This window comes from Hemicordylus capensis, chromosome 2 (genome assembly GCF_027244095.1).
Source record: "Hemicordylus capensis ecotype Gifberg chromosome 2, rHemCap1.1.pri, whole genome shotgun sequence".
Taxonomy (NCBI): domain Eukaryota; kingdom Metazoa; phylum Chordata; class Lepidosauria; order Squamata; family Cordylidae; genus Hemicordylus; species Hemicordylus capensis.
This window is the reverse complement of record NC_069658.1, coordinates 265,429,833-265,441,736: the sequence shown is the minus strand read 5'-3', so window position 1 is coordinate 265,441,736 and position 11,904 is coordinate 265,429,833. Positions and strand designations below refer to the sequence as shown.

Genomic DNA, 11,904 nt, shown 5'->3' with positions numbered 1-11,904 from the left:
ATCTGGAGCATTTTAGAATGACTGGCAGAAGAAACAACGTAGCAGATACGGGGATTGAAACGAGGAGCTGGCCCCACCGTTCACACTGGATTCTAAAATGAAGAACAGGACACTTCTACGCCAAGATCGCACTCTTTTGCACCTGTTGAATAAAGACAGGCCGACTAAAGGGGACCCTACTCTAAGGTAAAGCGAGGCAGTTGTCAGCGGTGCTGGATTCTGGGGTGGGAGGCAGGCGGAGGCAGCCCCCAGGGCTTAATCTGGGGGGAAGCCGTGCTGTAGCAGCCCAAGCCAACTTCGAAGTGGCACAAAGCGAAGATCAAAAGGTGCAAGAGGCATTTTTAGATTTGCAAATCATTTTTCACAAGCGTCTCCTCTAGTTTAGAGTCTCCTTTTATTGATTGATTGATTGATTGATTGACAGGGCCTGATTACTCACCCAGTCACGGGACTGAGAAGACAGAGGTTGCACCGCTCCTGGGTAGTCAAAGCCAGCCAGAACCCCAGTTGCCAGGGAGAGCCAGGAGACCTGGGAGCAGATCGTGGGTGGTGGGCCAGAATGTTGCCCCCTGGTGGCAAAGAGGAGAAGGCAGGGCCTCAACAGCCAGCCAGACTTGGCCTTAGAGGCTCCGGGCGGGCGAGGAGTGGTCTGACCTCTCTCCCGGAGGAGGGACAGAGTGACAACCAGTCCCCTCCCCAGCACTTCTGAGGCCACTTCTATAGCCTATGAACAGGAGCAGAAGGAGGGATGCAGCTGGAGACCGTAGCCACAGGCAAGTGCGTGACAGAGATAAATTAAAAACATACAATCAGTAAGACAATACAAATTAAAAGCCTTTACATACACTAATGCAGAATCAATACAAATACAACCTAAAATTAAACCATGGTCTTTCAAATCCTTTTTTAACCAATGGCTTTTATCAATGGTTTCATGTACATCTACCCAAAGCTGCTGGCAGAGGTTGTCTGGAAGTTTGGGCTCAACCTCTTGCTCCAACCACCTTCTGATCCCAGGGAGGCAGTGAAAGGCCTAAATCAGCCTTTGGAGGCCGTTTTGGTCTACTCTAGATGATGGTGAACAGCCTGAAACGTGATCCAAACAAGGCGAAGGCGGTCCTGTTGGCTGCAGCTTTCCCCCAGTGTGGCTGGAGGTACTCATCCTGCTTTGGATAGGGTCGCGTTTCCCCTAAAAGATTGAGACAAGTGTGCTGCTTGGAGGTGCTTCTGGGCCTGCAGCTGTGGCCAGAAATGTCTTCTCCCAATTTTGATTTGTGCAACTGCAAGGCCAGCCAGACTTGGAAGACCCGACTTCCCTGACGACTTGGGCTGTTTTTGTATCCATGCTTGACTCCTGCAATACACAACATGGGAGGCTGCCTGAGTAGACAGGTCAGAACTGCTATTCGTGCAGAATGTAGTGGCCATGGTGTTGGTTTGGGCCAGATGAACAGCCCATATCATACCTCTATGATACTGCTACTGGCTGCCACTTGGCTTCTCGTTTCAGTTCCAAGTGCTGGCTATATGTCCTTTAAAGCCCAGCATGCTCTGAGGCGACATTCCCTTAAGGACCACCTACTCCCCAATGAACGTGCCTGGGCCCATATACCCGCCCTCTGGAGAACACTTGGCAGGCACCAGAGAGGGGGCCTTTTTGTTGCCAGCAGCACATCTGTGGAACTCTCTGCCCATGGAGCTCCATCAGGTTCCCCCTCTTTCGGTTTCATTTTGTTTTTGGATTGCTGTTATTGTTACTTGTCTGTTTAATTTGTATGCTGTATAACATTGTGTTTAACTGTCTTAATGGCCATAAGCTGCCTTTGTGCCTGCTTTCAACAGTGAAAGGTGAGACAGAAATAATTCAAAATACAACCATGCATTTTAATGGTGTTTTCCCCCCATAAAGTTTACGGCAGCAGAGAACAACAAAGCCTATCACCAATCCTTTGAATTTAACTGGCCATAACAGCCTCCTAGGCTAGAGATGGCTAACTGGCGACCCACCAGCTAAACCCAGCCTACCAAATGGACCCAATGCAGTGCCTCGAGAACCATCAACACCCCTTTCCAGTCCCAAGGAAATCCTGTCTCTTGCCCCACTCTGCCCCCAGCTCTCTCTCTTTCTGCTTCTTGATCATCATGATTCCCCAACCAACCCGTTCTGTGGCCTCGGACAGCCCTTCACAAGTGCCAGTTCATCATCATACTTTCCTCCTTCCCTTTGCTCCGGGCTCATCAGTCCCATCCCTCTCAAAACCTAGTTTGCTCCCCCCTGTCTCCAATAGGCCTCTTATGGCCTTTTCACACATTACACGAGGGAAACCCTGGTTTGCCATATTCAACAAACCACAGCCAAGCTTGACTCCCTAATCAAGGGTGGCTAATCTGAGGCTCTCTAGATATGGCTGGACATCAATTCCCCCATCCTCCAAGTGGCTGGGGATAATGGGAGTTGCAGTCCAACAAGAACTAGAGTGCCTCAGATTCGCCCCCCCCTACTCTAATGAGCCACCTAATGGCACAGCAGGGAAGTAACTTGCTTAGGGAGCAAGAGGTTGCTGGTTCAAATCCCCGCTGGTACGTTTCCCAGACTATGGGAAACACCTATATCGGGCAGCAGCGATATAGGAAGGTGCTGAAAGGCATCATCTCATACTGTGCGGGAGGAGGCAATGGTAAACCCCTCCTGTATTCTACCAAAGATAACCACATGGCTCTGTGGGCGCCAGGAGTCAATGTCGACTCGATGGCACAACTTTACTTTAATATATGGGGGGGTAGGGGAGAGGGATACGGAGGGGGGAGAGAGAGAGAGACATTTGTAACCACAAACGTTTGTCTCCACTTTTTGTTCACTCTGCATGTTTAAAATATCTTAGCCCTTATCTAGTAAAGAGAGTAGGCAAGAACTTAGAAGCCAGTCAACTATGAAATCGGAAGAACAGAACTGTGACGGTGCACGAGCCAACCCTAAAGACAAGCAGCACTGTACAGGAGAGAACATCCTCTTTTCTCTTCCAGCCTTGGGACACTCCAGTAGGGTTAAACTGTGTGCAAGTTTCCCTAGCTGACAATCTCTCCCCAAGCAGCTAAATGGAACCTCCATGTTCAGAGGCAGCATACCTCCAAGTACCAACTACTGGGGGGAAACCACACGGGATGATGGCTATCACCCTCTGACCTGCTTGTGAGTTTCCCAGCAGCATTTATCTGGTTAGTGCTGGAGACAGTGTTCTGCACGGTCTGATCCAGCCAGGCAATTATGTTGTCCAAGTGCCCAAGAGACAGGCAGAAGTGATGAAAGGTAGCTGACAAGGAAGATGATGATACGCTCAGCCTGTGTAACAATTCAGCTCTCCCTTGCAGGTGGGATGGGGCTGGCACTCGTTCAAGATGGGCAAGGAAATGGCAGCACATCCTTCTAGTCCTAGGGCATTATTCCAGCTGCAGGAGAACAATGCCAACCCTAGAGGGCTGGGAGTTGCCAGCGATGCCCATCTCAAGGCCACAGCCTGTCTGGCAGAGTCAGGTCCTCAAACATAAGGTACTGCTTGAGGAGCGGAGGGAGGTCAAAGTCCTTGATGGCTTGGAGCCTCCTGTGGCCGAGAGCAGTCCGGATAGAGAGACGGCTGAGGTGCTTGAGAGAACGCGGCTGCTGACGGCAGGACTCCATCCAGGCGATCAGGGCTGGCTGGGAAACGAGGCGCTTGGGAGGGGCTCCAGTCCTCTGCAGCAGAAAGGAAGGAGGACGTTAGCTTGGATGGAAGAAGCTCAGAGGGAACTTGACGACATGACAGGATCCACTTATTTAGTTTCACCACATTTCCCCCCCAATATAAAATGTTCACAGAAGGTCTTGGTAACAAGAGGGGTAGCCTTACTAACCCCTGCTACCTGGGCAAAGAGGCACCTTTTTAATGTGGTGATGCTCTTTACTGAGCAGGGGGAGAGTAACTGGCCCTCTCCACCCCCCCGCCGCACAGAATCCCTCCAGGGACTGCTGCTGGTGTCTATCTTACATTTCTTTTTGATTGTGAGCCCTTTGGAGACAGGGGTCCATCTTTATTTTATTTATTTATTATTCCTCTATGAAAGCCACTTTGGAAACTTTTGTTGAAAAGCAGTATGTAAATATTTGTTGTTGTTACTAGTCTGCTGTATCAAAACCAACACAGTCTCTTCTGCCTCCCCTCAATAATTTTTATTCGATTTTTCCACAACATAAGACACACACACACACACAAAACAAAAAACAAAACAGAAGAAGAAGAAGAAGAAGAAGACGACTTCCATCGCATCATTAGAGCAAGTATCAATTACAATACCAAGAACTTGCCTGTAGCTTAGTCGTTCTCCCCCAGTTAAATCACAAAAGTCAGCTCTAGGGCATTTTTAAAAACATTTTTGTTACCACTCAAAAGCCTGATACAAATCCATTTTATAATATGTTTTAGGTAAATAAGAAGGGGGTCCCATTCCCTTTTGAATGCTTCAAGTTTATTTCTTAATAATGCCGTTAGCTTTGCCATTTCTGCAAGCTCCAGCACTTTAAATATCCAATCTTCTTTACTCGGACAATCAATATCTTTCCATTTGTATGCAAATGTCAATCTTGCTGCTGCTGTTAAATACATAAAGAGGATCCAGTATTTCCTAGGCAGTGAGTTGTTATCGATGCCTAGCAATATTATTTCTGGGCTCTTAGGGAAAGTCATTTTAAACCCGTTCAGGGTTTTTAATCAGTTTTAATTGTTTTAATACCTGGTTTTCAGGGTTTTAATTGTTTTTGATAGTTTAATTGTTTTTAAGTTGTTTTAAATTGGTATTTATATTTGTATCTCTGTTTTAATTGTTTTTAATGTTTTCTGTTTTAATTGTAAACCGCCCTGAGCCATTTCGGAAGGGCGGTATATAAATCAAATAAATAAATAAACAAACAAACAAACACTTTCTTAAGCTCGTTGTATATCAAATCCAATAACCTTTAGACTTACAAGTCCACCATAAATGTATATAGGAACCCTCCTCTTTTTTACACTTCCAACATTTATTTGACATGTTCTTGTACATTAAAGCCAACTTCTTAGGAGTTAGATGCCATCTATACAAAACCAACAGGGAGTCTTGTGGTACCTTCAAGATGAGCACATTTATTTCAGTGTAAAGCTTTCATGGACTGGCACCAATCTGAGAACAAGCTAGAGCTTGCTAAGCCACTGATTGTGTTAAATAATCATCAAGAAGGAAATAATACTCGGATCACCTGCAGTGAAGGTTTCATCTTAGCTGTGGGCCAGTCCACCCGAGAAGCGTTCCAGGAGTTGCTTCCACCATGAGGGAAGCAACTCTGCGGTCCCATTGGGTAAGTTTGTACTGTCCTTCAGTACCCATGGATCAGAAGGAATCCAAGTGGGCTTGACTCAAGCTCTACCATATCCAACAACTCTCTTTTTACAGTAAAATAAAGGCTGGTTAAACAAGTTGGGATTAGGACTGGAGGATGAGACTGAGTAGAAAAAATCATCTGGAAGGCTCAAGGAGAGCAAGGAGGCAGATCAGCAGGCACTAAGGATCTGTCCCGTGGGGGAGGAGTGATGTTGGTCTGTTCAGTGGTATCTACAGACTGGGAGAGAAATGGTAGTGCCTCCATTCACAACCGTAGCACCAGGCAGGGTGACCAAGCCTACAGGAGGATTCGTAACGGGGAAACAGCAAATTCCCTAACCAGCCTTTAGCAAGAAGACTACCTTATTTCTGTAGGAGATGCAGGCCCCTGCTTGCACCAGCAACCGGATGCACTCTGTTTGCCCACTGCATGCCGCCAGGTACATGGGGGTCACTCCCCAGTTATCCTGCAGGTTCACATCTGCGCCGTGCTGAAGAGGAAAAGAACTCATCAGTGCCTCAGAACCGTAGGCCTCAAGCTGCCCAACCCCTGCAGCGCTTATCAGCCCCTGCAGCCAAGCCCAGGAGGCCGTGCTCGATGCCTCTGAAGAGTACAGCAAGGGCTTGTGAGGTGATGAGCGAACGCTGCTTCTGGCAGTAGAATGAGGAGAAAAGGAGATGGAGGAGTGGTTATGGGGACATTACCTGGATCAGCAGCAGGGTGCAGTCTGGGAAAAGGCCAACGGCAGCATGAAGGGGTGTCCCTCCATGTTTACAGCATGTGTTGACATGGGCGCCATGTTGGAGCAGTATCTCCACAGATCGCCTCTGCCCCTTGTAGGCAGCCCAGTAGAGTGGTGTCTTGCCATAATAATCCTTCTTGTCCAACAGCTCCCTGCCTAAAACCAAAGGGTAATGAGCATCTCTGAATGGCAGAGAAATAACTGATTATTACAGAAAGTCTAAGAGCATTTCTGCCCCACAGATTTCAAGGGATTTTGTCGTTATTTCCTATCCCCAATGGAAGCCTGGGAATAATTCTGTGGGCAGGAGTGGAGTCAAGATCGCTAACAGAATTCTCAAAATTCTTACCAAACAAAAAAGCTCGAGGAACTTCTGTGGGGAGCCATGGCAGGATATGGTATAAAAGCAGTACACGTCTGTGGGGTAGATATGCCTTCAGAGCAGGATCTCCGACAGCCAAAGTATACACATTATGACAAGCACGTGCCTTATTCACACACAGTGTTAAAACACATATACAGGTGAAACTCGGAAAATTAGAATATCGTTAAGTCCATTAATTTCAGTAATGCAAATTAAAAGGTGAAACTGATATATGAGACAGACGCATTACATGCAAAGCGAGATAAGTCAAGCCTTAATTTGTTATAATTGTGATGATCATGGCGTACAGCTCATGAAAACCCCAAATCCACAATCCCAGAAAATCAGAATATTACATGGAACCAAGAAGACAAGGATTGAAGAATAGAACAATATCGGACCTCTGAAAAGTATAAGCATGCATATGTATTCAGTACTTGGTTTGGGCCCCTTTTGCAGCAATTACTGCCTCAATGCGGCGTGGCATGGATGCTATCAGCCTGTGGCACTGATGAGGTGTTATGGAAGACCAGGATGCTTCATTAGCGGCCTTCAGCTCTTCTGCATTGTTTGGTCTCATGTCTCTCATCCTTCTCTTGGCAATGCCCCATAGATTCTCTATGGGGTCAGGCGAGTTTGCTGGCCAATCAAGCACAGCACACTGTATACTTTTCGGAGGTCCGATATTGTTCTATTCTACAATCCTTGTCTTCTTGGTTCCATGTAATATTCTAATTTTCTGGGATTGTGGATTTGGGGTTTTCATGAGCTATACGCCATGATCATCACAATTATAACAAATTAAGGCTTGACTTATCTCGCTTTGCATGTAATGCGTCTGTCTCATATATCAGTTTCACCTTTTAATTTGCATTACTGAAATTAATGGACTTAACGATATTCTAATTTTCCGAGTTTCACCTGTACAATCTGTGTTCCATGTATGCATGTACATGGAATCTGTATGCATGTACAGTTATTCATACATTATGTTCAATGCACATACAGAGGGACACTTCCTATCTGTGTCTTGCATTTAAGGGCCCTGTACCTAGGTTCATTTTTTAAATGAACACATGTGCAATCATTCACAGGAAGCTGCCATATACCGCGTCAGACCATTGGTCCATCTAGCTCAGTGTTGTCTAGGCAGTGGCTTCTCCAAGGCTGCAGACAGGAATCTCTTTCAGCCCTATCTTGGAGATGCCAGGGAGGGAACTTGGAACCTAGATGCTCTTCCCAGAGTGGCCCCATCCCCCAAGAGGAATATCTTACAGTGCTCACATTTCTAGTCTCCCATTCAAATGCAACTAGGGTGGACCCTGCTTAGCTAAGGGGACAAGTCATGCTTGCTACAAGACCAGCTCTCCTTGTATGCACACATACAACAAAATGAATGAAGTGTTTGGCTGTATGTTTGATTTTTTTGCCCGCAAATAGCAGCTGCAGTGGGGAAGCATTAACCATCTGCCCCACGACCATCCCAGCCTGGATCTACCTTCCTATGACTATGTGTCCAGGAGGGAAGCTGAGGCCCAGAAGGAAAGCTGCCATTGACACCTAGGAGAGTAGGGGAAATGGCTGTAGGAATGAGGGGCACTCTGGACTGGGATTGTCACAGCAGGAAAGAGTAAAGGCCTGCCTCCCTGCACTGTCACCATGGTCGTGGTGCCCCTCAAGCCCTTCCCTGCCCCCCACAAATTATACTTGACAGGAACAGTGTTCCCTCTAGCAGGAATTCCCAGATGTTGTTGACTAGAACTCCCAGAATCCCCAAGCAAAATCCATTGCAGCTGGGGATTCTGGGAGTTGTAGTCAACAACATCTGGGAATCCCTGTTAGAGGGAAGACTGGACAGGAACCATGCATGTTTGATGTAACGTCCTTAGCCGCACACACGCAACACAGAGATACGCACCGGAGGTCACCAGGAGTTGCATCAGCTTCTCCACATTGCCGCGGCTTGCCTCGTAGTGCAGCTCAGTCCACCTATAGTTGTAGCTGGGTGCTGCCTGGTAACGCTTGGCAGGTGGGCGAGAGGACTCTAGCGGGGCTCTGTTGCCGTAGGATGCTCTGGAGAGGGAACTGATGTAGAAGCCCATCTTGCCAGTGGAGCAGGCTCTCTCTGTCCACATGGATGGGCCTCAACGGGACGGATTCCGGGTGTACAGAGCTTTGAGCTGACGATGACAGCTGATCAGGAAATAGGGATGGGATTAAGAAGTTCGGCACTCAGCCATGACCCAGCAGCGGCATGGGAAGACCCTTTTCCTTCCGCAGGGGGTTCATCCCATGGCACTGCTGTTGGTTCACATTTCTTTCTTTAAAAATAGGCATGTACACTGCTCTGAGTTTCTCGGAGGAAGAGCGGCAGACAAGTGTAAATAAATAAATAAATACTTAAAATACACGAATGCCCTTTTTTGGAGGGGGGGTGCAGAGCAGTTAACAGTAACAATAAAATAAGTAAAACAAAACAAAAAAACACAGAGGCACAGTAAAGGTTGAAGTGGGTCCTGGGATGAGAAGTGAAGATGGGCCCCTCCCATCTCTGGTTTATAAACCACCTAGAGATTTTTATTAGGTGGTAGACGAAAGAAAGACAGACCACAGTTGTATCCAACATTCGAAATGGGGGTGGAAGGATGGCGAGGAATGAGCAGAGCGGAGGGAAGGACAGGAGCCCGTGAACCCAAGACTGCTCCTGATCACCGAGCGATGAGTAGATGGTTGAGCGGCATTACATCCGCCTAAGCTACGAGGGACCTGCCCTTTATCAGGTCTGGCCAAGGACATTGAGGTCTGCACCAGTGTTCCCTCTAAGGCGTGCACATGCTCACAAGGTTTTTAAAAAATGTCTGCTCAGTTAATTTTAGCTCCTGCTCAGGTTGAATCAGGAAGGCCCCACTCTGAATGCATATGATGCAGACACACTGCCTTGAGACTGCCGCCCAGAACAAAATGTATTCCGCACACAGATGAAAAAAGAAGACTGGTCTGCACCCCTTTTCTCACCTCCACAGACTTGGAAGTCTGTGGGCCAAGGGCCTCTAGCAGGGCTTGGGTCTTGAAATACTGGGCAGGTTTCAAAAGCCATCTCCCCTTCCTCTACTACTGCAGCAGGCTCACCCACTCAACCTGACCTCTGCGTCTCTGAGAAACCTTTAGCTCTGCTCAATAAGCAACACCCTCCCCCCCAGCAACAGCATCAAGTTCTGGCAAGGCTCAATTAGCACAAGGACTCAGCAGCCCTAACAAGAAAGAAGCAAGTGCCCCTAAGCATGTGCTGGGTGCATTTCCCTCACAACTGAGTACTCTTCCCATCTCCTACAAAAATATATCTAGGATTATAGGATTAGGTTTCCAGGCAAGTCTTGCACCAAACCCCACTGAGCTTCCCAGGGGAGAGGAGCTCAGACTCACTGGTCCGCAACTGCTAGGTAGGAACCCTGGCATATCTACCATCTTTCTTTCACCTTCTGCAACAGGAGCACAGCACTCTCAATCAGGCTTCAGCTCAGGAGCTGAATACACCCCATGAGGCAGGAAAGGAAAGGAAAAGGAAAGGTTGTGCTGAGTGGTACTGAGGCTCAATAACCAGTCCCAGATACATGTTGAGTGCACTAACTCCACAAGTTACTACGGCTGCAGCTCAACCATACCGCTGGTATTAAGGGAGAGAAGATCTGAGGGTATGCACAGCTTCCAAGCTAATGAAAGCCTCAGCAGCACAGGACACCTCTCTTAAAAATCAGCTCCGATGGAGAAACATAGTGGGCCACGACCATTGGGCCATCTAACTGGGTGTTGTCTCCTGGCCACCACCAGCTCTTGGGGGTTTCAGGCAGGGCTGAGTCTTTCCCAGCCTTCGCTTGCAGGGATCGAACCTGGGGCCGTCTGCATGCAAGGCATGATGCATGCGCTCTATCACTGAGCGACAGCCTCATTCCAGAAAGGATCCGGGACCAGGAAAGGAAATCCCATCCCTGTGCTAAGAGAAGGGGCTGTTTCCCCTACAGGATCCTCCCTTAGCGGTAAAGCTGGGCCTGGCTTGCTGCAGCTGAATCGCTTCCATCACGGCTAGTGGTGCTTCGCTACAGTGCCCTCCTCCTGCGCCCTGGGGCTGCTGCGACCCCCAGAGGATCTTCTGGTCCAGGTTACAGCAGTCAGTCAGCAACACTTTACAGGCGGGCCTAGAAGGGGCTACTAAGCAGCTCACACACCGTTCTGACCTCATCCTCGCTAGTAGCAGTAGCGCCTATTTGGCTGCAAGGACGGATCCTCGTGGGAGGGGCCGCCGCCCTCTCTCTCCCCGGCCGGCGGCCTGCCCGGTCTAGCTGCTCTTCCTCCTCCTGTGCCAGCAGCTCCCACCCTCGAAGGGAACCTCGGCAGAGGGCCGCGCCTCCACCCGATGCCTTTACCAGCCTGACCTAAGCTGGGCGACTCCGATTCCAAGCCGTCGCCGCCTCCTCGCTCGGGGATACGGAGGCAGCCATCTCCAAACCAGCCACAGGCCGGGAGGGGAGAGCTGGGAGTTGTAGTCGCTCCCTCCCTTCCTCCCTTCTCAGCAGAGAGGGCTGCCGCGCCGCCGCCACCGCCAAGATCTGGTCTGGCGGCTGCTGGGGAAACCTCCACGTCACCCATCCTCCCTCTCCGTCTCTCTGCCTGCTGGAGAAACGCCCTGGCCAGCACCCGGCACACTTGCAGATTATGGGATTCCATTCCGAACGTGGCTGGATTGCGGGGCGGGCGGCTGGCCGCTCGTGCCTTGGCTGCTTTGGGGCTAGGTCGGGCATTTTGGGGATTGATACACGTTTAGAGCTTCTATAACGGGGTGGGGGGGGGCACTGAAAATGTGTGTGTTGTGTGTGTCGCGGGCGGTGGGCAGGTTTGGGCTCTGTGGCTGCTCTCGGTTACATTACAATATCGCAGTTTAGAAATCCCTTGTTTGTAAAAAAACAAAAACAAAACCCGGGTCTAACGCATGGAGAGAAAAAGGTTCCTGCCTCCTCCTGGCACCTTAGAGAGCCACTGCCTGTCAGCCCGACTCAGCACAAGGGAGGCAGCTGCATGTGTATGGTCTGGCTATTATTTTGGGTTAGTTCAGAGAAGAAGAGGGCCCACGCGGCCAATCCCCGAGACACCTTTGTGCCAAAGCCTTGTGTGGTTGGTGGCTGAGAGACTCTCCCAAGGTCCACGCAGGGAGGTGGGATTAGCTCTCTGGAAGGAATGTTTGTCCAAGTCCTTGATAGCTGCACAGCAATAGAAATTCAACAGGCAACGCTCTCTCCTTGCTAACTTGGCAAAGAGGCACCTTTCAACGTGGTGATTCTCTTTATTTAGCAGGGGGAGAGTAACTGGCCCTATCCACCCCCAGCACAGCATTCCTCCAGTGACTGTTGCTGGTGT

General features: G+C 49.0%; 1 protein-coding gene across 4 annotated transcripts; it reads right to left on the bottom strand.

The window, feature by feature from the left end:
* Window positions 1–377: 377 nt before the first annotated feature.
* Window positions 378–11,122, bottom strand: LOC128343228 (ankyrin repeat and protein kinase domain-containing protein 1-like). Of its 4 annotated transcripts, XR_008315393.1 has the most exons (6): window positions 10,719–11,122; window positions 8,414–8,688; window positions 6,094–6,287; window positions 5,751–5,879; window positions 3,185–3,730; window positions 378–1,354 (listed from the first exon to the last, which is right to left on the bottom strand). XR_008315393.1 is itself a non-coding variant. In XM_053291909.1 (5 exons), the coding sequence occupies exons 2-5, from the start codon at window positions 8,628–8,630 to the stop codon at window positions 3,503–3,505; spliced, it is 768 nt and encodes a 255-aa protein (XP_053147884.1). In that variant the 5' UTR covers window positions 8,631–8,688; window positions 10,719–11,122; the 3' UTR covers window positions 817–3,502. The 4 variants fall into 4 exon arrangements, 3 of the variants coding, with proteins under 3 accessions (XP_053147884.1, XP_053147885.1, XP_053147886.1); XM_053291909.1 differs by having other exon boundaries at window positions 817–3,730; XM_053291910.1 differs by having other exon boundaries at window positions 817–3,730; window positions 10,728–11,122.
* Between the last annotated feature and the right edge of the window lie 782 nt (window positions 11,123–11,904).

Excerpts from the sequence above, each read along its gene's own strand:
- LOC128343228 (XM_053291909.1), bottom strand. The coding sequence starts at position 8,630 with ATGTGGACAGAGAGAGCCTGCTCCACTGGCAAGATGGGCTTCTACATC. Across the intron at positions 5,880-6,093 it reads GCACCCTGCTGCTGATCCAG|CACGGCGCAGATGTGAACCT; the intron begins GTAATGTCCCCA and ends TTTCCTCTTCAG. Across the intron at positions 3,731-5,750 it reads GCATCTCCTACAGAAATAAG|AGGACTGGAGCCCCTCCCAA; the intron begins GTAGTCTTCTTG and ends TTTCTGCTGCAG.